The sequence below is a fragment of the Bufo gargarizans genome, chromosome 11, assembly GCF_014858855.1.
Source record: "Bufo gargarizans isolate SCDJY-AF-19 chromosome 11, ASM1485885v1, whole genome shotgun sequence".
NCBI classification, from domain to species: Eukaryota; Metazoa; Chordata; class Amphibia; order Anura; family Bufonidae; genus Bufo; species Bufo gargarizans.
Genome location: NC_058090.1, coordinates 49,647,863 through 49,675,753, shown reverse-complemented (window position 1 = coordinate 49,675,753; position 27,891 = coordinate 49,647,863). Strand labels below are relative to the sequence as shown.

The following is a 27,891-nucleotide window of genomic DNA, read 5'->3' as shown; positions in this document are numbered from 1 at the left end:
AGCATTTTTTATATGCATATCACATATTAAAGGGGTTGTCTCACTTCAGCAAGTGGCATTTATTATGTAGAGAAAGTTAATACAAGGCACTTACTAATGTATTGTGATTGTCCATATTGCTTCCTTTTCTGGCTGGATTCCTTTTTCCATCACATTATACACTGCTTGTTTCCATGGTTACAGACCACCCTGCAATCCAGCAGTGGTGGTCGTGCTTGCACAATATAGAAAAAAAAAATGCGTCAGACTCTTTGGTGGCCGGGACCATGGAAGCGCACATAGGCCAGAGCTTTTTTTCTATATTGTGCAAGCACGACCACCACTGCTGGATTGCAGGGTGGTCTGTAACCATGGAAACACGCAGTGTATAATGTGAAGGGAAAAGGAATCCAGCCAGAAAAGGAAGCAATATGGATGATAACAATACATTAGTAAGTGGATTGTATTGGCTTTCTCTACATGATAAATGCCACTTACTGAAGTGAGACAACCCCTTTAAGGGAGGCTAGGCCATAAATATTTTATTGGAGGGGTCCAACCTCCAGGACCTGCAGTGATCCACACAATAAAGGGACTTTGAGGACAAGCTGTGGTGCCTGGTATAGATGAGCTCCTGTGCCTGTGTATACACTGACGGTAAAATGGCAATCACAGACGCACTTCGGTACCTTCATTGTGCTGAATAGTTGGACCCCCACCAATCAATATTAGGTCCCATGCACACAACCGTATGTGTTCTGCGGTCCACAAACCGCGGATCCACAAAACATGCATGCCGACATAGAAATGTCTTGTCCGCAAGACGGACCGGGCCAAAAATACGGTCATGTGCATGGGGCCTTAGAATGCAGAGAACCCCTTTAATATTCCACACTGGTGAAATCCATTAAGAATCTCAGCGATTCGGTACACGATGTCTTCTGCAGCCTCCCCGCTGTAGAGCTGTTCTCACGGGATGGCAGATTGCAGGTCACCAATGCTTCTGCAGCCAGGCATAGGAATATTCATACACTAACAGCATCACGGCTCCTCCTGCAAACACAACACAAAGGGGACATCATGCATGGTGCTGAAGTCATTTATTTGCATGCAGTTGCTCATTGCTTACATTAAGAAGAGAATGTGGGTGAGGAAGAAAATACAGGTAACACATACCAGACAAGAGGCCATAGGGGCAGGTTAATATCCTTCAAGACAGGTAAAAAAAAATACAAGACATTTTCTGTGTATATCCCTAATGCTGAGGGTTCACATACAGCACACATATTGTGCGACCTGATACAGTCTATTCCTATGAGGGTGGTCACATTTCCCTTGCATCATAAGACGTCCAAGTCATCGCCAATGCCTGCTAAATGGTAGAAATTGTCTAATAAGGGAGCACAAGAAGTAGAAAGCCTTCACCGCATGTATAAAGTCATTACAGCAGAGGCCGACGATCACTGGGGGCCCACAGCTTCTTGGTCAGCAAAGCGTACTACTTAAGCTACTTTCACACTCGCGTTTTGGGCAGATCTTCCATAGATCTGCAAAAACGGACCTGTTACAATAATACAACGGATCTGTTTGTATTATCTGTAACATAGCCAAGACGGATCCGTCTTGAACACCATTGAAAGTCAATGGAGGATGGATCCGTTTTCTATTGTGCCAGTGAAAACGGATCCGTCCCCATTGACTTACATTGTGTGCCAGGACGGATCAGCTTGGCTCAGTTTCATCAGACGGACACCAAAACGCTGCAGGCAGTGTTTTGGTGTCTGTCTCCAAAGCGGAATGGAGACGGAACGGAGGCAAACTGATGCATTCTAAGCGGATCCTTTTCCATTCAGAATGCATTAGGGCAAAACTGATCCGTTCTGGACCGCTTGTGAGAGCCCTGAACGGATCTCACAAACTGAAAACCAAAACACCAGTGTGAAAGTAGCCTAAAAGAGGACCCATAACTTCTCCTGACATGTCTGTTTTAGTTACTACTTGCATTCCCCTTGTAATAACAATTCTGGAACATCTATTGTGCCATTCCTTTATTATTACTGCTAGAAGTTATTAATTAATTACTAGCAGTTTGCAGTAAAGGTCCAGATGAGTGTTACCAGTTGGGGTGTGTCACTGCACAATTTGACACTATTCAATCAGTGCTGCCATTGTCGGACTGTGCAGTGACACACCCCTAACTGGTAGCTCCCATTTGTACCTTCACTGCTAACTGCTTGCAATCAGGGGCGATACAAGGATTTTTGCCGCCCTAGGCAAGATAAAAATTGCCGCCCCACCCCCTTATCAGATGATCTACCCATATCATGACATCACATATGTTCCACCCGTTTCTCAGCATTTAAATTAAAAGAGAGTTATATGTTGCAATAAAGCCCCCTATAAAGAATGGTGGAGAATAACTACCATAGCTAAAGAAACAAACCTGGGGCGAAAAACAATAAGGCCCCCCCCCCCATGACACTTGATGACTTTTACAGAAGAAACTGTATATTGTGGGGCACGGTGTATGCTATATGTGTATAACAAACATATTTCATATGAAAACTTACAGTTACTTCGCTTGACCCTTGGGGATCTCGGACGCCACTTCCACACTTGGCCGGGGGCTCGGCGGAGCTGATGTTGTGTTTTATCCTAATGAGAAAGATTTCATAATAAGGATTTGGAGAAGGGGCAGAGGGATAGCAGAGCAGGGAGAGGCTGGTGCTGCTACTAGGGGGCTCATAACATGTGGGAGTAATAAAGCCCACCATAATGCCCCCCAGTAGAAATAATTCTCCTTATAATGTGACAGTGCAAAAAATACCCCCTTGTATTGCTCCCAGTTGAGCTAATGTCCCCATAGTGCCCCCATAATGTGCCAGTATAAAATACTCCTATATAGTGCCCCCAGAAAATGCCCCCATAGTGCTCCTCTCCCCCCTCCCTCCTAGTGCCCCCCATAATGTACCAGTAAAAAATGCCCCATATAAAGTGCCCCAGTAGATGCCCTCAGTGTCCCCCATAATTTGTAAGTATAAAATACCCCTTCTCAGTGCCCCCGTAGATGACCCCATAGTACTCCTCTCCCACCTTCCCCATAGTACCCACCATAATGTGTCCAAATATAAAATGCCCCTATACAGAGCCCCCCATATAGAATAGCCGTTCTTTGTGGCCTCAGTAGATGCCCCTATAGTGCCCACCAAAAATGTGCCAGTAAAATGTGCCCTCATAGATGCCCCAAATCATGTGCCAGTAATAAGAGCCTCCCCACCATCACGTGTCAGTAACAAGAGCCCCCCATATCATGTGCCTGTAGCCAGAGCCCCCTATATCATGTGCCAGTAGCCAGAGCCCCCCTATATCATGTGCCAGTAGCCAGAGCGCCCCCTATATCATGTGCCAGTAGCCAGAGCGCCCCCTATATCATGTGCCAGTAGCCAGAACCCCCCTATATCATGTGCCAGTAGCCAGAACCCCCCTATATCATGTGCCAGTAGCCAGAGCCCCCCCTATATCATGTGCCAGTAGCCAGAGCCCCCCCTATCATGTGCCAGTAGCCTGAGCCCCCATCAACATGTGCCAGTAGCCATAGGCCCCCCATGAACATGTGCCAGTAGCCATAGGCCCCCCATGAACATGTGCCAGTAGCCATAGGCCCCCCATGACATGTGCCAGTAGCCATAGGACCCCCCTATCATGTGTCAGTAGCCATAGGGCCCCCCTATCATGTGCCAGTAGCCAAAGGGCCCCCCCTATCCCTATCATGTCCCAGTAGCCATAGGCTCCCCCGATCATGTGCCAGTAGCCATAGGCTCCCCCGATCATGTGCCAGTAGCCAGAGCCCCCATCATGTGCCAGCCCAGTAGCCACCAGTATTGACCAAAAAACAACTTATACTTACCTCCATGTCAGCGATGCGATGCAGGTCTCTTCCGGCTTGTGTCCCGCGCTGTTCGGCTCAGGCGGCGCAATGACGTCATCGCGCCGCCTGCGCCGGCCTCTGATAGGCTGCCGGCCTAGTGCCTGCAGCCTATCAGAGGAAGGGGAAGGGACACACCTCTCCCTCCCCTGCCCCGCTGCACGGCCATCTGTATCGCTGTCCTGAGGACGGCGATACAGATGACTGGAGATGAGCGCTTCCACAATGGAAGTGCTCATCTCCCTGTGACGCGTGTCCGACTCCTGCCTATAGTTAGTTGCGGGCCGGTGCCCTTAAGGAATCTATGGAAGCGCCGGCCCTGCTTACTAGAGCGGCGGCGCAGCATGAGGGGCGTCGCCGGCCACTTAATCAACGTTTTATTTTATTTTTTAAACCGCACGGTTCCGGCGCCCCCTGCTAAATTGCGCCCTAGGCGGTTGCCTAGGTTGCCTTACAGGTGGCGCCGGCCCTTCTTGCAATTCATTCATAACTTCTATAAGGAATAATAAAGGAATGGTGCAACAGAGTCATAAGAATAGATGCGTCAGAATTGTCATTACATGGGGAATGCAGGCAGTTACCATAACAGACGTTTCAGGATAGATTACCGGTCTTTTTCAACATACTTTCAAAAGTAGAAATACATGGCAGCCTTTAAAACGAATTGCTGTCCATGTAATGAATTGGCGTACAGGGTCTAACAAAGCAGCTCTTTTTTCTGGTCCATAGAGTGGGTACCCCAATTGGGATAGGATACATGAACAGGGGTAATGCGACAATATATATATTTCCCTGTTGCATCAGATTTCACAAGTGCTGAGGATTGCATCTATGCTACATTCATAATATATTCCTGATCTTCCACTGGTCCTCTGGTGCAGGAGCCCTGGCCATCATCCGTTAAGGTCTGTCTTAGAACTATACTAGGATGGGTCCTTCTTACCTAAAACACCTATAACTATTAACAATATGAACTGCTAATACTGAGTGGGCTTACACCAGACACTACCGGACACACCAATACATAGAGCCATAAGGGTGAATTGAGATTGTATGGTATAATAAAAACTTCAATACAACTCATTACTAATCAGGAAAGCTTGTATTAATACTCAGGCAGCGCTGCATGCATCGTTAGTAGCAGGATTATGCAGGAAAACGTTACAGAGGCTTGACGCTGGCGGACAGGCACAAATAAATTTGTACAAATTGTATTTGCCAAGAATCTAACATTTATAATAGCTTTAGTACATTTTCTTGAGCTGGTATGGCACTATCGTATTTACTTTATTATTTGTGTTTGCACAGTGCTGTTGCATTGTTTGGTTTTGCTATGGTGCCACCTACCCCTGATCAGTAGGTATTTTGTGTGTGTCCATGTATGAGGCGTCCTACAGGAACCAATTCTATGGGAAAATACCTCTGTCTGCATACCATATCAACTCAGAAGTCTATAGATTATGAATCTGTACAACACAGATCTGGAATATGGCCTCGTCATTGCATTGAACCCCTCTCCCATCAAGATGAGGCCACTTGCCTCCGGGCTTTGGTTGTGAATCAACATATCTCCTCTTGCATAAGAAACCTGGTAATTATACATCTGATTTAGAAAGCTTTGAATTTACTGGATCTCTGGAGTTTTAAATCCCAATTTATTATGTAACCTTCTTGCAAAACACAAAGTTAAAAAAATTCGAATAAATCCATTCTCAAATAACCCGAGGTGCGCATTTAGTGGACAATGGAGAGCAAAATCCCAAAGCTTCTTGACAGTTACCAAACTGAACAGGTTTGCGCAATGTGGCAGTTGTGCCAAAAATCAAGCTGAAATTCTTGACTCTTGACAAGGCACGAAGAAGGAAAAATGCGAAGCTAGAAATTAGGTGTACACAGGTGGAGGAAACGGCAGGCCCCTCGGCCATCGCCCACTGCTAAAAATACTTCTCTCGGGGTTAGACATGTGAATGAAGATTCTCTTTTATGTTTTGCGCCTTTCATAAAACAAGGTCCTAGCTCCGGGTCTAGACCTGAACAGACGGCACAGTAAATTACGAATGCTAAATGAAGCTATTAATCAGCTTGATACATAAACCGGTGGCTAATTGAGAATAATGTCCTGCAGCTTTTGTGTTCAAAATTGTAATTATAGTGCCGCAAATAATGATAACACCTAATAAAGGTCCGATTACCGACTCTAGAATGACTTCATATACAACTGCTAACGAGGATAATTAGGACAGGAATTACCAGGCCCGAGCCGCATGATCTTTGGAAGAAGACCTTTGTAGAGAGCCAGGAACCTGAAAGATATGGAAAACAGGTGTTACACATTGTAACAGTACGCACACTGTACACTGTAATCAATACAAAGAGGATTCACATTGTGTAGGGTGAATGTACATAGTGATTCTCCATATGTGAGTCGGGAGCCAACAAATAGATAATCACGACCTGTATGATGGCGTGCAGCGTTTCTTAAAGGGGCTGTCCAGATCGATAATTTTAAAAAAAAAAGGGTCTGAGCGGTGTAAAATAATAAAATAAGTGATAATCATCTCATAGGTCTCTCATCACTCTCGTTCCCACAATTTCTGGCCTCCGACACACAGGAAAGGATCAATCAGCCAGTGCCTGAAGGATTAGATTTGCGTCTTGGAGTTATGCCTTTCAGTAGCTATTAGGCACCATGCACAAGTTGCATATTACGCGTAGATTTTCTACACAATGGAAAATCACAGCGTAATTTAGTACCAGCAATGCAGATTTTGTATTCCACAACATGTCAATTTATTTTGCAGTTTTTCTCTGTGGATTTCAATTCTATCGATGCGAGGAATTAAATCCATGGTGACATTTGCAGGAAAATCGGCATGTCATTGCAGAGAAAATATCCACCCCTTGTGCAGGTACCCTAAGGCCACTTGCAGACGAGCGTTCTTCCCACAGCGAGTCCGCATCGCAGCTCCCGGCCTGACTTCCCAGCGCTGCCGGGGGTCACATAGCATTATATTGAATTATGATGCTATGTAACACTTACAGTTCTGGAATGTATTGGATAACACTGGCATAATGCTGCCAGTGTTATCCAATACATTCCAGAACTGCAAGGGTTACATAGCATCATAAATCAATATACCGGTAATGCTATGTGAATCCTGCCAGTGCTGGGAGGTCAGGCCGGGTGCTGCGCTGCGGACTCGCTGCAGGAGGAACACTCGTCTGCAAGGGGCCCTAAGGTTCTATGGTGAACTAAGTTGGTTCGGTTGGATCATGGGAGGCCCAAGTGTTGTTGGCCTTAAAAGGGGTTTTCTGGGAGTTAAATATTGATGACTTATTCTCCCAATGGTGATCAGGCCCCAGGCACGATTAACTCAAGGGGTCTTAGTAAATCAATCTCTCTTCTCTAGGTGATCACCTCCTGGCGAAACAAAAGGTGGTGGGGCGTCCAAGTATGGGGGGTGAGTACTCTGATTATAATGTCATCACTGTTACTTTAAAGGGGTTGCGCAAGAAAGGAGGGGGGGGGGGGGGTTGGCACCCCTCCCCCCCCACTTGGCCAGATCTGTAAAAGGAAAATTACATACTTGCTTTCTGGCGCTGGGTCCCCTGCTCCTTCTCCTCCAGGCCAGCAATGCACAACTGGGTTCCCTCACCGTAAAGATCTGGTTTGATCACTAGGCAATCACTAGCCGCGGCGGAGACTGGATCCCCTTGTGTCATGTGACCATTTGTCATAATGTAAGGGGAGCTGGTCACCGCCGCGGTCAGTGATTGACTGCGGTGATGTCAAACTGGATGTTTAAAGCAAGGGAGCCCAGAGGAGCAGGCCTGGAGGATAAGGAGAAGAAGGGCGGGGAGCCAACGCTGGAAAGCAGGTAAGACATCTTCCCTTTACAGGTCCGGCCAAACCTCTCCCCATTCTTGCACAGCCCCTTTAATGTTACGAGGGCAGTAGTACTTGCTGGTTAAAACTAGCGGTAAGCACTTCTGTTACTTTCACATGCTATATGGGAACAAAAAAATTACTATATGCTGGGCATATGTCGACTATGTTTTACTGAATCCATTTTCAGAGTATTAATTAATAATATTCAATAAAATATGTATATTTTATGGGAACTTGAATGCTTCTTGATTTTTGAGTATAGGATTATTAGATAATTGGAGCTTTACCAGGTAACGGTTGGTGCAGTAACAGTAAAAGGACCTTTAGCTGGATTTATCTATGGTCTAAGTGGTCAGTAATATTTAACACACAACACACCAAATTATTGAAATTTCATTAAATCTTCAAGTTGAAAATATTAAAACAAACTGTATTCTAATAAAGGATGGAAGGGCAGAGTAATTTATGAAATTAAGTAGAAATTTTAAATAATCCTCCTACCCTTCTTCCTTATAAACCGTAACAATGGTCTTCCAACAGCTGCGATATTTAATGACTCCAGGTTCCGGCTGTGGCCCCTGAATCCGACTCTTAGCCACATCGAATGGGATGTTAATGATGGAAGCCAGTGTCCCAGAAGCTAAGCCAATTGCAAACTTCCTTAAGAACTCCAACCTTGCGTCCTAGATAAGCAACGGCACATAAAAAAAATATATAAAACTCTATGACAAAAAGTGTAACCTAAAAAAAACAAGAAATGTACATTGAGCGTTCCAAATTCTGGCACGGGTTTTCTCCTCCAAAAACATCATCCCATAATTACAGTGATCGAGAGATTTAAAAGGCTCAGGAAGATAACCGTGAAACCACAGCGGGGTGGAGTCCTGCCAGCACCTAAGTAGTGGTCTCATTTACATGGCACAGGCTCCAAAAAGGAGAAACGACTAGTGAAATCCTATGAACAGGTGGGTAAACGAGAGGGAGAGAGCAAGCGTGACACCTTATGGTAAAAATTAATCTTCATCTGGGAACTGTATTTTTTTTTTGCCTGCACCTGTACCATACAATGAGGTGCACCTTTTATAAGAAAAACAGCTTCAAGCTTAGCACGCCTTTGCCCGAACATTAATCCTGACCTTCTTATTGAGAAGAAAAAACACATCTCCTCATTGCCCCAACAAGCGCCTTCCACTGGGAGCAATACGACTGTTAAGGCGTTTTTTTCGTCTGGCTTAGGCGTTCTGCTAATGCTGTGTTTTCCTGCCCGTGTCGGTGGGGGAGATGTTATTTGCTCGAAGCTTCATACGTGGGTTTAAGAGGATTCTGGGTAATGTGCCTTTAATCAGCAACCTGGCACCCAGCACAATGGGCTCCTTGCAGAGAGATGCGGGAGGATTTCCGCGGGTTGCAAAGATTCTTCCCTGACAATCCCATTGGCTCTGTTTTCGCACATGGTCCAAATCGCCTGTGGGCACATTTCCTCACACAGGATTCATAAATACAGTCCATAACGAGACTCTGGTTTCGGCATATGGGGATGATTTGTGTAATTGGCCTTTACAATGTACTTAGTATTACTGTATCAAAACACAAGAAACCCGAGTACTCTATTAGCTAATTGGCCAGAATATTTTACAAATGACAGCAAGCCCCTGCACCAGGAAGCCCACTAAAGTGTACGTATGTGTCCGCAAGACCCCCAAATGCTAAATTAAATAAAGGCAGAAAAAAAACAAAAAAGCACGCACACACTCGCTCATATAAGGCTGTCGCTGGCCTGCAGGTTTTTTCCACATTTCTCCTCAGATGTCGCAGATCTGTCAGCAGGAAATGTTCTCTCACTACTAAACTAACAAGCTCGCTGTGGTAATGCACTGCGGGGCCGTGCCCTTGAATTAAATAGCTTTTACCTACTAAAGGCATTAGGATATGGTTTAAGGGAGCAGTCACACTCCTAGGAACATGAAAGCACCCAGCCATGTTACCAGAGCTTAATATTTTAAACAATCGTTTAATTATTTAAAGGTGGACATCAATCAATTTTTTTTATTTTTTACATTAAAAGGATTTAGCATGAAAAAATAATATTGGCCCCTGGGAGATAGAATGACACTTTTAAAATAGGCAAAAAGTCGAAAAATAATCAGCAAAAAAAAGTTTTTAAAAATATAGTAGTACAAAGTTTCCTGCTATAAAATATCATAATCTAAGGAAGTAAATATAGAATAGTTAATTTAATAGAATATATTATTATTGTTGTATTACTTAGTACCAAGTTAAAATGTTAATTTATATACTGATTTAAATTAGTTTTTTATGCTGATTTATGCTATATAATGATGATTTATGTTATTTTATGGTGCTTTATAGTATATGGAATTATGTTTTATGTATATGGCTGATATGCTGATTTATGTAATGTGTTACTTTAGAGTATACTGATTTATGCTATATTAGGATGATTTATAGTATGCTGATTTATGTTATTTTATAGTATATGGATTTATGTATATGGACATGATGATTTCTTATGTTGATTTATGCAATATTATGTTGCTTTAGAGTATACTGATTTATGCTATATTAAGCCGATTTAGATTATGATTTATGTTATTTTATGTTGCTTTATAGTATACTGATATATTTAGGATGATATGTGTTAAATTGATTTATCTTATGTTGCTTTATAGTATATTGATTTATATTACCTTAGATTGTGACCCCCATTGGGGACAGTTTGTTGCTAATGGTGATGCTAATGTCTGTAAAGCGCTGCGGAATATAGTAGCGCTATATAAGTGCATAAAATAATAATATTGCATTAGGAATATTTATATTACATTCACACGAACGTATTTTGTTTCCATGTCCGTTCCGTTTTATTTTGCGGAAAGGATGCGGACTCATTCATTTCAATGGGTCAGCAAAAAACGTGTGCTGTCCGCATCAGTATGTCCGTTCCGTAGCCCCGCAAAGAAAATAGAACATGCCCTATTCTTGTCCGTTTTAGGCATTGTTACAATGGATCCGCAAAATAAACGTATGACACATGACGTCATCTGTTTTTTTTTGCGGACCGCAAAACACATATGGTCGTGTGCATGTAGCTGTAGTTTGTGGTTTACATGGACAGAGGCAAATATAATTATACATATAAGTTACATTTACCACATGACCCATATACTAGTTTTTTTTAAAGCACAGCCGCAAGATATGCACATGGATCTCAACTGTAACTTTTACCATTTTTATGGAGCCCAGATTACCGGTAATTTGTAAGAAAGACAAAGCGGACGTGTGTGTCCCACTGACTCTACAATCTTCAATCCAATTATCAGGGCAGAAATGTTACATCTACAGTATACTTCTCTTAATAGGTGTGGCATTCTGGATTATAATACAGTGTTAGAAAAGTAGACAGTATTAATTTTAAGGGTAGAAACATTCAGGAACAAAGCTCTGAAATAAATTACCACAAACTGCGTGTATGTTACTATTGGATCGTTATTTCACCAGCGGAATTTCCTGGTAGATTACATTTGCTCATTAGTGTTTGTGAAATATCCATTTTAGTGCAGTTCTGCACTGGGAGCACGTGCTGGTTTATCGTCAGGGGGCTCTTTGGTTGTTTCCTAAAACTAACCTTGTTGGTTGGATGGTTGGTTCAATATAGACAAATAATCCAGTATAGGCTGCCAAAACTATTTGTATTATAGTGGCTGATGATTTTTTTTCTTTACTTTAAATCCGTTTTCTAGGGTTTCCCCTTGGTGGCAAGTTTGGATCCCACTGCTAAAGCTGATCATTTATGGTATATTATAATAAAATCTTACGGGATACGCGAGTTAGACATATAGGGGTCTTCCAGGATACTGATGGCCTGTTCCCAGGATAGGGCATGAATATCAGATCAGTGTGGGTGTAACAACCGTTGTAGCTCCAGCACATTCACATCTCCGTTCATTGCATTGCAGATGCAACTAGTAATTGCAGGAAATGTTTAATAGGCAGGGGCCCCATCTCTTGACTCCAACCAGCTACAGCTCTTTCAGAGAAGGAAATTAAAACATCAGATTTCTATTCAGCTGGCAGCTAGATGCCAGCCAGGGGCATAGCCATAGGGGAAGCAAAGGTTGCAATTGCGCCAGGCTCCTAAGCCAGGGGGGGCCTACAGGGCCCTCCGTGCCAGTGGCGCACTGCCAATTATGTATCCCCACCCTCAGGCAACACTGTTAGGATGCTGTGGCGGGGCATGGCGATATATACCGTAGTTTGGTACTCAGGCCGGAAGAGGCCTGCACCGCTTCACCAATAGCCACATGGAGGTAAGTATATGTGTTTATATTTTTTTATTTGGCACCATGCTGTTGGACCACCATGGGAGGGCACTATGGGGGCATCTATTGGGAGCACTAAATAGGGGCATTTTATACTGGAATACATAAGGGGGCATGTTATTGTACTGGCACATATTAAGGAGGGGCACTATAGGGACATTGGCTTTACTGGGGCACTAAATAAAGGCATTTGTATGTACTGGCACACAGAAGGGGGGATTTTTTTGTACTGGCTCACATTTTAAGGGGGCATTTTTTTAACTGGCATGCATTATAAGGGGGCATTTTTTGTGCTGGTGCACATTATAAGGGGATATTTTTTGTACTACTGCACATGCAGTATTTTTGGCACTGACACACATTATAAGGGGGTATTTTTGTACTGGCACACATTATATGGTATTTTTGTACTGGCACACATTATAAGGGGGTATTTTTGTAGTGGCACACATTATAAGGGGGTATTTTTGTAGTGGCACACATTATTTGGTATTTTTTGTAGTGGCACACATTATATGGTATTTTTCGTACTGGCACACAGTGTCGGACTGGGATGCCTAGGACCCACCAGTGGAAATTATTCTAGGGGCCCAGCCTACAGTTATCAAAAAGAAATATTACTTGTTCATTTTTCGGGCTCATGCACATGAATATTTGCAGTTTAGCGCACAATACAGTGTGCAAAACAGAACGGTATTGTGCACTGCTCTATATCAGATTGTTTCTCATTAAGCAGCTCATTGTAGTTGATAACCTAATCTGTTAAGATCCCTTTATCGGGGCACCAGGCAGGGATGCCCTCTTTCCCCATTATTATTTGCTATAGCAATTGAGCCTCTTGCAAATATAATAAGAGATGATAGGGAGATAAAAGGTTTTCAATATTCGGGAGGAGATGAAAAACTATTAATGTATGCCGACGATATTTTGTTATTTATGCATAACACAGGGAATCAGTTTAGTAGAGTATTAGATAAAATAGATAAGTTTGGCTTTTTTTCCGGATTAAATATTAACTGGGCGAAATCTCACATGATGGTATTGGGGGAGGGGCAGCTAGGGAGAGACTTAAGAGTTCAAGTACTTGAGAAACACGAGAGTTTAAAATATTTGGGTATACAATTTTCTGGTAATATAGAGGATTATGAAAAATTAAATGTACTCCCAGTAATAAAAGAACTTAGAACTAAAATACATATCTGGAAAAGACTACCACTCTCTATTCAAGGTCGGGTAAATTTAATAAAAATGATCTTTTTACCAAAGGTACTGTATGTGTTACAAAACGCCCCAATAAGACTCCCACAGAAGACATTTAAGTTATTGGACCGCCTAATGGGGGAATTTATATGGAAGGGCTCTACCCCTAGGATAAAAAAGGAAGTGCTCCAGCTCCCAGTGAGAGAGGGTGGGTTGGCGGTTCCTAACTGGTTTTTGTATTATTTGATAACACAATATAGTCAGATAAGAGATAGTTTGAATAGTTTAGTGGGGAGACACATATTAAGCAAAATGGGTTGGGGAGGGGAATTAAATTATTTAGAGATAATGGAATCGGGTACACTTGACAAAAATAATATAGGAAATGCTATTATGAACACAATGGAGCACATTTGGGGGCAGATTAAAAAACTACTTGGGATAAAAGGTTTTCTTCAATATACACCCATTTGGAAAAATTTAAATTTAAAAGAGTTACAAACACTTAGGAGGTACATTGATTGGGAAAAAAAAGGGGATAAAATACTTATCTCAAGTAATCGAAGATGATAAACTGAAGGATTTTAACACACAGGTTAGGGAGTTTGGGATTCCTCAAAAGGATATCTATAAATACTTCCAGCTTAGGAACGCATTAAGGATAGGGGTAAATTTGGACAAATACAGAAAGGAACAATCAGATCTAATAGATAAATTTACTGAGAGTGGAGAAAAAAGTGGTATAGCAAAAAAAAGATATAGGATATTGATGGAAGGAAAGAGAGAACGGACTATAATATTGGCTCAAAAAAAAAATGGGAAGAAGAACTTCAACCTTTTTTTTCTGATGAGAAATGGCAAGATGCTCTTAGAAACTATCCAATGGTGTCAGATAGGGGTTCACATAAAATATCACAGTTCTTTATAGTACATAGATTACATCGTTCTCCTAAGATCTTAAAGAGAATGGGAGTCAGAATGTTGGACAATTGCCCAAAATGTGGGGAAGGGGGGGGGGGGCAGATTTAATACACTGTTTCTGGAGATGTCCCAGACTTTTTAGATATTGGAAGGAGATTCTAGAGATTGTTGCGATATTCCTGGAGGTTCAGGTGACTGAAGATCCAGTAGTTTGTATATTGGGAGCAATAGAACATCTGAAATTAAAGAAGGAGGTTCGAGTGGTTCTGAGTAAAGTACTATTTCAGGCTAGACTTCTTATACTTAGAAAATGGATAAAAGAAGACCCGCCCACAGTGGGACAGTGGCGAGCATCAGTAGAAAACCTTATTAAAATCCACCGGGTTTCGGGGTGCCACACTAAAAATCCAACGGGACTTGATGAGGTTTGGAACAAATGGCCATACTAGGTAGAGTTGTGTTCCTTTTTTTTTTTTTCTTCTCTCTCCTTCTCTTCCGTTCTCTCTCCCCTCCTCCCTCCCCTGGGGTGGGGGGTGGGTGGTTGGGTGATATTACATGATATGTTTTATAGTAGTAATATGGAATATGTTCTATTATGCTATGTTATTGATCTGATGAAAGATTTTATGTCTTAAAAAAGAAAAGAATAAAGGTTATATAAAAAAAAAAGAAAAAAGATCCCTTTACACAGGGCGACAGAGCAGGAGCTTGTTGGGAAGGAAGCGTTCCTTCCCGACAATTGCCTGCTCTTTAACGGAGGAGAACGCTGTATTTACATGCAGTGATCTCCACTGTATGGGGAGCAGTGATCACTATTGTCATTGTTCTTCCCCATACTGACTACTTGTTTGCCGGCAGCAGATCGTGATTACACAGCACAATCTACCTGCAGCAAATGATTATTTTTATGTGTGCACAAACTATCGAATTACGATACCCGAAGAATGAGCGTTTTGTTCGTTCATCAGGTAATCAGCCTACACGGCATCCACCGCAGTCATTACGCCCAAGAGCTACTTAAGCGAGCAACACGGTAACCTGTGTCGCAGTGAACTACACTGTGACAATATGTCTATCTTTGTATATTTTTTTTTACATAATAAAGCATTATATTTTTTATTTTTCTGCCAATGATCTTGTGTAGGGGCTCGTTTTTTGCAGGAAGAGTTGAAATATTTATTGTTGCAATTTTTGGGTGCATATGATTTTTTACTCGTTCAATATTACACTTTTTTGGGGCAAGGGGACAAAAAAATGGCTGTTTTTTTATGGCATTCACCTTAGGGGATAGGTCATGTCATATTTTTACAGATGTTGGCATATTGCTAGGATATGCCCCATTGTCTTATAGGTGCGGGTCACACCTATGCTGGGACCCACACCTAAATTGAGAATGGAGCCCTGAAAGTGGTGGAGGGCGCGATGCGTATACGCAGCCGGCCTCCATTTATTTTCTATGGGGCTGCCACAAATACCCTCTGCGCTGGCTCAGCTATTTCTGTCGAGCCCATAGAAGTGAATGGGAGCGGTGGGCGGTCATGCGCGGTGCGCTCCCATTCACTTCTATGGGGAGACCGCTTGGTGGTGACCGAACCGGAGTCCTCCAGCCACCACCTTGCGGGGCTCCGTTACGGATATAGGTGGGACCCACATCTAAAAGACAAGCCATATGCCCCCATTGTCTGAGAGAGGACAATCCCTTTAAGTTTTACACAGTGAAATATATATCTTTTTGTGTTACCATTTTCTGAAAGCCATTTTTTTTTTTTCTTGGGCGATTGTCTTATGTAGGAGTTTGTTTTTTGCAGGATAAGGTTACAGTTTAATTGGTACCATTTCGGAGTACATACAATTTTTAGATTGCTTGGCATAAGACTTTGTTTTGACCCAGTTTTTCTTTTTTCCTGTAATTTATAATTTTATATGACTTTATTATGGGAAAGTGACATTTTTTATTTATTTTTTAAACCTAGGTATCCTACAGGTTAATACTAAAAATAAAAAAAACAACTAAAGCACAAAATGAAAAAAAACACAGTATTTTTTTTACATTTACTTCTACGTTGCTGTGTGAGGACTCATTTTTTAAGGGGTCAATCTGTACTATATTAATACCGTATGTTGGTGTGTATGACTTTTTTTTTAGCAAGGTTTATTCAAATTTTTGTAGCATGCAATCATAATTGTGATATAAAATTACAGCATGTTGCAGGAAAACTACAACTCCCAGCAGGTAAGGTTTGCATCTCACAGGGCATGCAGGCACCGCACCACATGTATCAAGAGGCGGGCCTGCCACCACCTGAAAGATGGCAGCGCCAGGATCACTGCAGGGCAAGTAAAGTGGCGAGGTGATCAAGATCATACTGTAGATGCAGTGTTTACAGAAATATGTGGTCAGTTATACATTATGGTCACTGTGTGTGTGAGGTACATGAGGTAGTGGTCACTGTAAATGTCTAAAGTATTATACATGAGTGAGCAATGAATAAAAACTGGGCGGGGGTGTGTGTAAATTACGAGAAGTGGAGGACCTCCTCTTACCACTCTATTCCAGTCCAGTCTGTATGGATCAATGCGGAGCTGATTGTGAACTTCTAATACTTGCTGTTAGTGGTTAAAGGACCTTTGATGATGTCATCACAGGTCCTGGAAGATGTACCTTTCAAACCTAGGAACTACACTATTTTTGGTGTGGTTCCTTTGCTATATTCTGCAGGACCTGTAAAGTTGAAGATGATGTCTTCACAGGTCCTGGCAGATGCACTGTTCTAACCTGGGACCTACACTTTACACTGTGCAGTTCCCTTACAGGACCTGTGATGACATCATCAAAGGTCCTTTAGCTTTAGAAAGATAGACAGGAGCAATTAGGGGGCGGGGCCTCTACTCCACTTCGGGCCCCTCTTCCTCACGGGCCCCATAGCAGCTGCGTGGTCTGCCTATATGGTAGGTACGCCACTGATTTTGAGGATTATTTTTAGCAGAGGAGGAGTACAAATTTTGCGGTAATTCACATATATAATGCCCACATAGCGTTATGAGGCTGATATTTATGCAGGGAAACCATTGCTAGTCTCCGATGCAGAAATAAATGTACACAATTTTACATTTATCCAACACCATACACAGGGCCCACCTGACGCTGCCATGCACAGCGCCCACCTGGCGCTGCCATAGACAGGGCCCACCTGACGCTGCCATACACAGCGCTCATCTGAACCTGCCATACACAGCGCCTATCTGACGCTGCCATATACAGGGCCCACCTGACGCTGCCATATACAGGGCCCACCTGATGCTGCCATACACAGGGCCCACCTGGCGCTGCCATACACAGGGCCCACCTGGCGCTGCCATACACAGGGCCCACCTGACGCTGCCATACACAGGGCCCACCTGACGCTGCCATACACAGCGCCCACCTGACGCTGCCATACATAGCGCCCACCTGACGCTGCCATACACAGCGCCCACCTGATGCTGCCATACACAGCGCCCACCTGATGCTGCCATACACAGCGCCCACCTGATGCTGCTATATACAGCGCCCACCTGATGCTGACATACACAGCGCCCTTCTGACGCTGTCACACACTGGGCCCACCTGACGCTGGTATAAACATATTACATACACAGCTCTACCACATGCCCATTACACAGATAGTTTACTATATACACATTGCACACACAGCTCTGCTACAAGTCCATTACACAGATAGAACTACGGTGTGCACATTACACACAGAAAACTGTACAATAGACTGGTTACACCTCCATAGCCCTGCTTTATACACACCTTCCATACATAGAGTACCTCTGCATTCTCTACCAGCACAGCCTGTTCCCCTAACTCTTCCCACACACATGGCTGATCACATCCCTATGACATCACCACAGGTCCTGTAACCACAAAGTAGTGTTTAGTCCAGTCTCTGGAGCTGCTCCTGAGAGAAATGTCCTTGAGGGGCGGGGGTTCAACTAGGCAGGGGCCCACCAGGCATTTCCCCGGCTCCCCGGTGGGCCAGTCCGAGCCTGCTGGCACACATTAAAGGGTATTTTTCTACTGGTACACATTAGAAGGAGAATTATTACTACTAGGGGACTATGGGGAACATAATTGCTGGAATGGGCACAATGGTGACATTACTACTATTGGGGGCACTGTTAACACTAAGGGCATTCTAGCAGATAATTATATCTATTGGTGGGACTTTGGGGAGCACTATTACTGTGGGGGGCACCCTGACACAGTAATAGCTTAGCACAATTATTTTTGGTGGACGTTATGTTTACAACACTATTACTGTCAGGGACACTATTTGCTGGGCCCAGTTATTGTTTAGGGAACTGTGTGCCAATAATTATTGAAGGGGGCACTATTTGCGTGATACCAGTATTTTCAGGGTAACTGTTTCTGCAGTATAGAATTGGGGAGCACAGTCAGCACAGTATTGGGGTTGGCAGGGTGGGTTGTTGAGAAGGTGGGAGGATGATGGAAAAGTAGGAAACTAAGATGTATGTTTGTCAAACTCTGCAGAGACAAGAGATGGCTAAAAGAAATCATCATCATGTTGGTCTGGCCTGAATGGAGAAGATGATGAAAGATTACATCACAATCAGAGGAGATGCCACTGAATGTATGAGGTAAGTGGCAATGTATTACCCTGTATATTTTGTAGCGCTGTATGTAATGTTTTCCAAGTAGGTCTTTAACAGTTGGACTGGAGGGAAGAGGTCAAGTTGAGAATTTGGCATAGGGGGTACTGTTTCAGTTTTTGTCCCAGGCACCAGAAAGGCTAGGTGCACCACATTGAGGGAAGGGGGGCCCAAGCGTAACTCTTGCCAGCTGCTATACTTTGTGGAACGAGAGTTAGGTGATGCTTATTTTCCCAATAGGTGGGAAACATATAAGAATATGTCATAAACATCTACAAACTCACTTTATGACCCAAATATGGTCTCTCTTGGTAGGGCTCCCAAAGTATTGATATGCCATAAATGTCTGGAAACACCCTTATACTGACAAAAAGGGTGCTACACGATGTACGGCAAGTATGGCAGAGAAGCAAACTAAGGAGTAAGAACTCTACAAATGTAATTGTCACGTGTTTGGAAGATTTGTAAACAGCAGAAAACCGCACAAAACCTACAAAAATAAATACATAAAAAAACTTTATAACAGTTCCATGTAAAAGTCATTTATTAAGTAACAGGAGATAAACATAGAAATTGTTGTTTTGTGATTTTCTCATTAGCTAGGAAATACTCTGTTTATAAAGATACGCTAATGATTCCAAAAAGGAACAGGCGCATTACGAGAACGTTAAAATCACAGGATGTGTATCTGGGGGTTATAAAACAGATACTTACGTTCTCTTATTTCACCATTGACAAACCGAGACCCCGCACTGAGGCATATGGTCATATTGTTTATGTACTCTGTGGTATTTCTGAGGATATGAATGCAGCTAAGAGAAAAGAACGTCTCCCAAAAACAGGACGGTGCCAAAAGAGCAAACTTCTGGTACTGGTGAAAAGTGCAGTGAGTCAGTCTGAGCACCAACAAAAATCTGAAAAAACGTGAATAGCATCTTATGCTAAAAAGCCTAGGCTGGTAAGAAATAGGGGGCATGTGGTAAAGCACACAAGGCACAGAGGCATACTGACTGCGGTAAGCGGCCATATCTCTGGCCCATGCACATCAATGTTCTCCCCTGTGTGAGGCAGCATGCCATAGGCATAGCATGGGCCCACGTAATATTATGGACAGAGTATTTGGGATCCATATAACACAGATACTGAATAAGAGTTCAGGTTCATACACAGTGATGCCTAGTGCAGAGTCTGCAGGAAGGTGAAGGGGGAATAACACAGAATTCAGAAAACATGAAATAAATAATCCCTGTTTCTCTCTCAGTGATGTGCCGTAATTTAAAGGGAACCTGTCATGTGGATATTCGATTATAATCTAACTAATTATATACAATCATTAACTAGTAAAAAGTGCCTTAGATGTATTTACTTGCTGGTGTGACAGATGGTTACCTCATGATATACACACAAAGATGCCAAATGCCACATGCTAATGAGCAGAGTCCAGCGTGATGTCATTGAGTCCAGCGTTTTTTTAATTCAGAGCTATAGCCACTCCCCTGCCCACCTGCTGCTGATTCATATGGAAAATAACTGTCAATCAGCAGCAGGTGGACGGGGAGAGTCAGAAGCTCATTAATATTCAGGACTCATCATTATGAGCTGGAGCTTTTCAATACAAGATGTTGGCAGATTGACTGGGTCAATTAAAAATAGTGACCCAGCATTTTGCTAAGAGAATCAGTCACTTGTTTATGTTGCCCTTAGTTAGGACACCATAAAACTGGTGACCGGTTCCCTTTTAATTTGTGTCTGCTGATGGATTTTTAGGGTAAAAGTCATTTTGCAATATAAAGTTATATTACATTTTAACACAAAATCAGCAGTTGCCAGACTTTTGAGTTGTACTGGTCCATATATTGTATACAGTGTGATATGGCATATGGTGATACAATCTTACAAAATGAGTATTTTAGACTTACAGTTATGGCACTGTTGCCAATAAATGCAAAAGATAGTAGGGGAGATTTATTATGCTAAAATTAACTGGAATTCTGGCTCAAATTGTGCCAAAAATCTGGCTTACACACCTTGCATCATATTTATTATGTTATTAGACATCTTTTGTGGTTTACTAGGTAAGATGCACGGAAAAGCGTAGTGGCTTAGTGGAAAGGGAGTGCTGCTAAATGCATCAGTGCATGCCAAAAGTGTACCAAAATTTGCCAAAATGTGCCAAAGCAAGCAAACCAATAGGTGGTGTGAAGTTAGAACAAAGTGTCTAACATTTCTAGAAAGATGCACCAAATGTATCATCCAGCCTGAGCCTCGGTGATAACTTTGGCAGATCTTTGGACTTTTTAGAGAGTGTTAGTAAATCAGCAGCAGCTCTACAGTCTGGCTCATAGAAGGGGGACCCTCCTCTAGGACATGACAACCCCTTTGGTAACATGGTATTAGCTAATCACATAAACAATTCCTTTTTGAAATTCCTACACAAATGGAACTTCATTCTACATAAAATCCAAATCTTGAACCTACAAGAGTCTTTTTTAAGACAGATTCTTAATACATTTTCCTAATTATTCTGGAAAATATACAGTGAGATGGCCAACAGCGCTCCCTTTCTAACCGGCGAAAATAAATAGCAGGAGCTCCATTTAACAACTCAAAGCTTCTTTTATTTGAAACGAATTCCAAAAACCACAGTCCAAATAAATGTAAGAAAGAGAAGGGCAGAGAAAAGAAAGATGCCTTTAAGAATCTGCTAGAAAATGATGGATTATGATAACCTGAGAATGCCCGATCTCATCTGATCGCTGAAGATAAACAGGGTTAGGTTGGAATAACATTGTGGTAGGAGAGACCTCCTGTTAATACCAGGTGCTCTCCGCTCGCACCTCTGAAGTTCATTTATCACTGCACAGATAATACATTGAAGCCGCAGACACAACAATAGATGGCTACACCTGTGATGGACAGTCCACTTGTTCTTCTCACACATGCAGACCGTTTCTACAGCACACCTCAATGGACTTTGTTGTTCTCTGTATGGTATTACATATCCATAGGTGTGTACATTTTAGGCCAAGATAATATCTGTTGCCTACAATACATATTGCCCACCCATGAAGAGGGCCCTTCATAAATGGTTAACCATAAACACTTAGTGCTAGCATTTTATTCCTGCAAAAAGAAATATTACTTTTATAGCACTATTTAGTGATACCATAACTGGCATGTAGCATTTTTCTCACTATTTTTTTTTCGTTACATTCAATGTGATATTACAATATAACATACAGTTGCAAGAAAAAGTATGTGAACCCTTTGGAATGATATGGATTTCTGCACAAATTGGTCATCAAATGTGTTCTGATCTTCATCTAAGTCACAACTAGGGCTGCACGATATATCGAAAAAATAATCGAATCGCGATAATCGCCAAATGCGATATGGCGATTTGGCTGACCCGAAAAAATGCCGCGATTATATATGAAGGGGCCCCGCGCACATAACTGGCTTTTTGTGAAAAGTATTTTACTACTGTGTGAAACAAGCTCTCTCCGACTCCTATTGATAAAATGGCCAGCCTCTGTACTCACTATTACGATGAATGCAATGCAGCGAACGGCAGCGAGCGGGCCGGCCGGCGCGTGACTGACATCACTTAGTAACTCTTCTGCTTCCTGAAGTGGGAGGAGCGTTACTAAGTGACGTCAGTCACACGCTGGCCGGCCCGCTTGCTGCCACTCGCTGCAGTGCATTCATAGTACTGTGACAGTGAGTACAGATACAGACTACAGAGGCTGGCCATTTTATCAATAGGAGAGAGCTTGTTTCACACAGTAGTAAAATACTTTACACACAAAGCCAGTTATGTGCGCAGTTTAGGACACATGAGGGACACATAGGGCCATGAGGGGGACCAGCATAAGATGCTATATGTGTGTCTTATGCTGGCCCCCCTCATGGCCCTATGTGTCATAGCACACATCCCCTATAACAGTGCTATCCACAAGTCCCCCATAAGTGTCCTCCACAGATCCCCCTTAACAGCATCCTCCACAGATCCCCCCATAACAGCGTCCTCCACAGATCCCCCCATAACAGCGTCCTCCACAGATCCCCCCATAACAGCGTCCTCCACAGATCCCCCCATAACAGCGTCCTCCACAGATCCCCCCATAACAGCGTCCTCCACAGATCCCCCCATAACAGCGTCCTCCACAGATCCCCCCATAACAGCGTCCTCCACAGATCCCCCCATAACAGCGTCCTCCACAGATTCCCCCATAACAGCGTCATCCACAGATCCCCCACATAACAGCGTCCTCCACAGATCCCCCACATAACAGCGTCATCCACAGATCCCCCACATAACAGCGTCATCCACAGATCCCCCACATGACAGCGTCATCCACAGATCCCGCACATGACAGCGTCCTCCACAGATGCCGCACATAACAGCGTCCTCCACAGATCCCCTACATAACAGCGTCCTCCACAGATGCCCCACATGACAGCGTCATCCACAGATCCCCCACATAACAGTGCGTCATCCACAGATCCCCCACATAACAGTGCGTCATCCACAGATCCCCCACATAACAGTGCGTCATCCACAGATCCCCCACATAACAGCGTCATCCACAGATCCCCCACATAACAGTGCATCACCCACAGATCCCCCACATAACAGTGCGTCACCCACAGATCCCCCACATAACAGTGCGTCACCCACAGATCCCCCACATAACAGTGCGTCACCCACAGATCCCCCACATAACAGTGCGTCATCCACAGATCCCCCATAACTATGTCATACCCAGCCGCGTCAGCGGCTCAAATGGGAAAATCCAAGTAAATAGACCTCTAGCACAATTCCCTTTAAAATATTGCATCGCATATCGTTATCGCAATTTTTAGGGCCCTAATCGCAATCACACAAAATTCCCATATCGTGCAGCCCTAGTCACAACAATAGACAATCACAGTCTGCTTAAACTAATAACACACAAATAATTAAATGTTACCATGTTTTTATTGAACACACCATGTAAACATTCACAGTGCAGGTGGAAAAAGTATTTGAACCCCGAGACTAATGACATCTTTAAGAGCTAATTGGGGTGAGGTGTCAGCCAACTGGAATCCAATCAATGAGATGAGATTGGAGGTGTTGGTTACAGCTGCCCTGCCCTATAAAAAACACACACCAGTTCTGGGTTTGCTTTTCACAAGAAGCATTGCCTGATGTGAATGATGCCTTGCACAAAGAGCTCTCAGAAGACCTACGATTAAGAATTGTTGACTTGCATAAAGCTGGAAAGGGTTATAAAAGTATCTCCAAAAGCCTTGCTATTCATCAGTCCACGGTAAAACAAATTGTCTATAAATTGAGAAAGTTCAGCACTGCTGCTACTCTCCCTAGGAGTGGCTGTCCTGTAAAGATGACTGCAAGAGCACAGCGCAGACTGCTCAATGAGGTGAAGAAGAATCCTAGAGTGTCAGCAAAAGACTTACAAAAGTCTCTGGCATATGCTAACATCCCTGTTAGCGAATCTACAATATGTAAAACACTAAACAAGAATGGATTTCATGGAAGGATACCACAGAGGAAGCCACTGCTGTAAAAAAAAAAAAAAACATTGGTGCACGTTTACAGTTTGCACAAGAGCACCTGGATGTTCCACAGCAGTACTGGCAAAATATTCTGTGGACAGATGAAACCAAAGTTGAGTTGTTTGGAAGAAACACACAACACTATGTGTGGAGAAAAAGAGGCACAGCACACCAACATCAAAATCTCATCCCAACTGTGAAGTATGGTGGTGGGGGCATCATGGTTTGGGGCTGCTTTGTTGCGTCAGGGCCTGGACCGATTGCTATCATCGAAGGAAAATTGAATTCCCAATTTATCAAGACATTTTGCAGGAGAACTTAAGGCCATCTGTCCACCAGCTAAAGCTCAACAGAAGAAGGGTGTTGCAACAGGACAACGACCCAAAGTATAGAAGTAAGTGAACAACAGAATGACTTAAACAGAAGAAAATACGCCTTCTGGAGTGGCCCAGTCAGAGTCCTGACCTCAACCCGATTGAGATGCTGTGGCATGACCTCAAGAAAGCGATTCACACCAGACATCCCAAGAATATTGCTGAACTGAAACAGTTCTGCAAAGAGTAATGGTCAAGAATTACTGCTCACCGTTGTGCACATCTGATCTGCAACTGCAGGAAACGTCTGGTTGAAGTTATTGCTGCCAAAGGAGGTTCAACCAGTTATTAAATCCAAAGGTTCACATACTTTTTCCACCTGCACTGTGAATGTTTACATGGTGTGTTCAATAAAAAACATGGTAACATTTAATTCTTTGTGTGTTATTAGTTTAAGCAGACTGTGATTGTCTATTGTTGTGACTTAGATGAAGATCACATTTTATGACCAATTTGTGCAGAAATCCATATCATTCCAAAAGGTTCCCATACTTTTTCTTTGAACTGTATACTCTTGGGAGGATTCCCTTCTGAGACAATGGGGCATATCACTAGGATATGCCCCCAATGTCTGATAGGTGTGGTTCCACCCCCGCAAAGTCCCGGAGGTCACACCATGCATGCGCGGCCGTCCTCCATTTATTCCTATGGGAGTGTAGAGAGGCACACTCGGCTATTTTCAGTCCGATAGAAATGAATGGGAGGCGCAACGTGCAATAGCTTCATTTACTTCCATGGGGCCGACGGAAATAGCCAAACCAATGCTCTGCTATTTTCGGTGGTCCCATAGGAATGAATAGAGGGTGGCCGCACATGCGCAGTGCGCCCTCTGGCACATTGCGGGCTCAGTTTTACGCATAATTGTGGGTCCCAGAGGTGGGACCTACACCTATCAGACATGGGGGCATATCCTAGCAAAATGCCCCCAATGTCTGAGATGGGAATAACCCTTTAAAGCAGGCATGCTCAACCTGCGTCCCTCCAGCTGTTGCAAAACTACAACTCCCAGCATGAACTAATAGCTGCAGGCTGTGCAGGCATCCTGGGAGTTGTAGTTTTGCAACAGCTGGAAGGATGCAGGTTGGGCATCTCTGCTTTAAAGCATACCTCCCAACCGTTCAGGATCCAGCGGGACAGTCCCAGATTTCAACAGCTTGCGATGTGACTCACTATCAACTTTATCTTAGTCCTTAAGTTGAGTACAATGGTGATGCACTGAGCCATCAGCTCCCTGCTTCAACGTCCCTTAACCTGTGCGCTCCTCAGCAGGTGCGATGCAGTGATGTCATTGTTCCTGCTATGCTGAGTAGAAGAGAGCACAAGCCAGGGGATGTGCTCCGTTCATCAGGTGAACAAGGCTAGGTGAGTATTATCTACTTCTGCACTAAAGGGGCAGCACTATTTTGAGGGGACATTAAGGGGACAGCAATACTGTGAGGGGGAGCAAATAGGGCAGCACTATTGTAAGGGGGCACTAAGGGTGCAGCACTACTGTGAGGGACACTAATAGGTAGCACTATTGTAAAGGGACACTAAGGGGGAAGCACTAATGTAAGGGAGGCACGAAGGAGGCAGTACTACTGGGAGGGAACACTAAGGGGTCAGCAATTTTGGAAGGGGGGCATTAAGGGGGCAGCACTGTTGTGAGGGGGCACTGAGGGGCAATTATTACTGTGTAGGTGCACTTAGGGGAATAACTACACATGACCTCCACAACACTCTGCTCCCTTAACAGTGTCATCCACAGCGCCCTGCCCCTTTAAAGCTGACCTACAGCAGTGAAGAAAAATGGCTGGGTTGAGGAAACCTGGTGTAAAACTGTGCGTATGTAGAGACTAAGGGCCTGCGAGCTTCTATTGGCTGATAAGGGTCATGTGACTGTGTGTATGGCAGTTGGGATTTGAGGAGAAAGATCTGCAGGCTTCTATTGGCTAATGTAGGTCATGTGCCATATTTGCATTTTTGGGGGGAATTTCTCAGGAATGGTACTTGCTAGTGAGTTAAACCCTGGTCCAAAACCTTCCCGGACACTTGATGTACCTGTGTGCCAAATTTCGTGATTGTAAATGCGATGGTGCGGAATACTTTAACGGACATACACACATACATACTCTCAGCTTTATATATTAGATGTATGATCGCCATCAGATGTAACAGCACTTTCCAGTGTGTTTTTAGATGCTAGGGGGTGGCAGATATCTGTTAAGAAGTTGACCAGCCATGTTGGATTTTTAAGTCATTGTTGAGTGCTGTAGATCTGCATTACATCAAAAGGAACCGAAGACTAGGCTACAGTTCAAACTAAAAAATGCATCACACCATCAGAAGGGATAAGAATTTCTAAAAAAATTAGTACACAACTTTTCCAAGTACTAGTTTTAGTAACTAACTATCACTCATGTCCTTGTAAAAATATTTAATGACTTGATGTGAGGGAGTAGAGTTAACACTAGTCTCTTTTCAGTTGACACATTTCCATAGGAAATAGTGATAATTCGTAACAAGATTTTCCATGACTTCATCATTGTGGTGTGGTGACACAGATGGCTGTCAACCAAAGTAGAAAGGCACATCCATTTAACCTGTACTAAAGTGACCACATAATGTCATGATGCAACACTGCTTGACGTGTTCCCTCATCAACCCACCATTTAGTCCGGTTAAAAAAAAAAAGATCCTAGAATTTGTGAAAATGGAATTGAAACCAAGATGAAGAAATAGGAGGCATGATTCCAATCTCAGAACAGTAATGGATTACCTGGAAACATTAGTTATGTAGCGTCATCTTTTTAAAGAACACAGAGAAAATCAAAATCTGGGAGAGGCTGACAACCATCTTCAGTCTTGGTAACCTCCATCTATCTCCAGGGCACAAGAACACCCTGTACTCAGGATCCCATTATGTAACTCTCCCAGATTGTACCACTTGTGAAGGGGGTTGGCTGGTTTAGAGAACTCATTCTTCGATACTGAATTACAGAATTATGAGTTATGCAAATTAGCTATCCTCCTAAACGAAGAAAACTGTTTCTCTAATACTACTTA

The 27,891-nt window shown here is 43.2% G+C and overlaps 1 protein-coding gene across 1 annotated transcript in view; it reads right to left on the bottom strand.

Moving 5' to 3' along the window:
- Positions 1 to 453: 453 nt before the first annotated feature.
- Positions 454 to 27,891, bottom strand: part of SLC25A21 (solute carrier family 25 member 21) — a 321,849-nt gene continuing 294,411 nt past the window's right edge. Inside the window, exons 11-13 of the mRNA XM_044272495.1 lie at positions 8,295 to 8,476; positions 6,155 to 6,207; positions 454 to 1,032 (exon numbers count right to left, since the gene is read on the bottom strand). Of these exons, the coding sequence (XP_044128430.1) occupies positions 971 to 1,032; positions 6,155 to 6,207; positions 8,295 to 8,476 (297 nt within the window). The 3' untranslated portion in view covers positions 454 to 970. The remainder of the gene's footprint in view (positions 1,033 to 6,154; positions 6,208 to 8,294; positions 8,477 to 27,891) is intronic.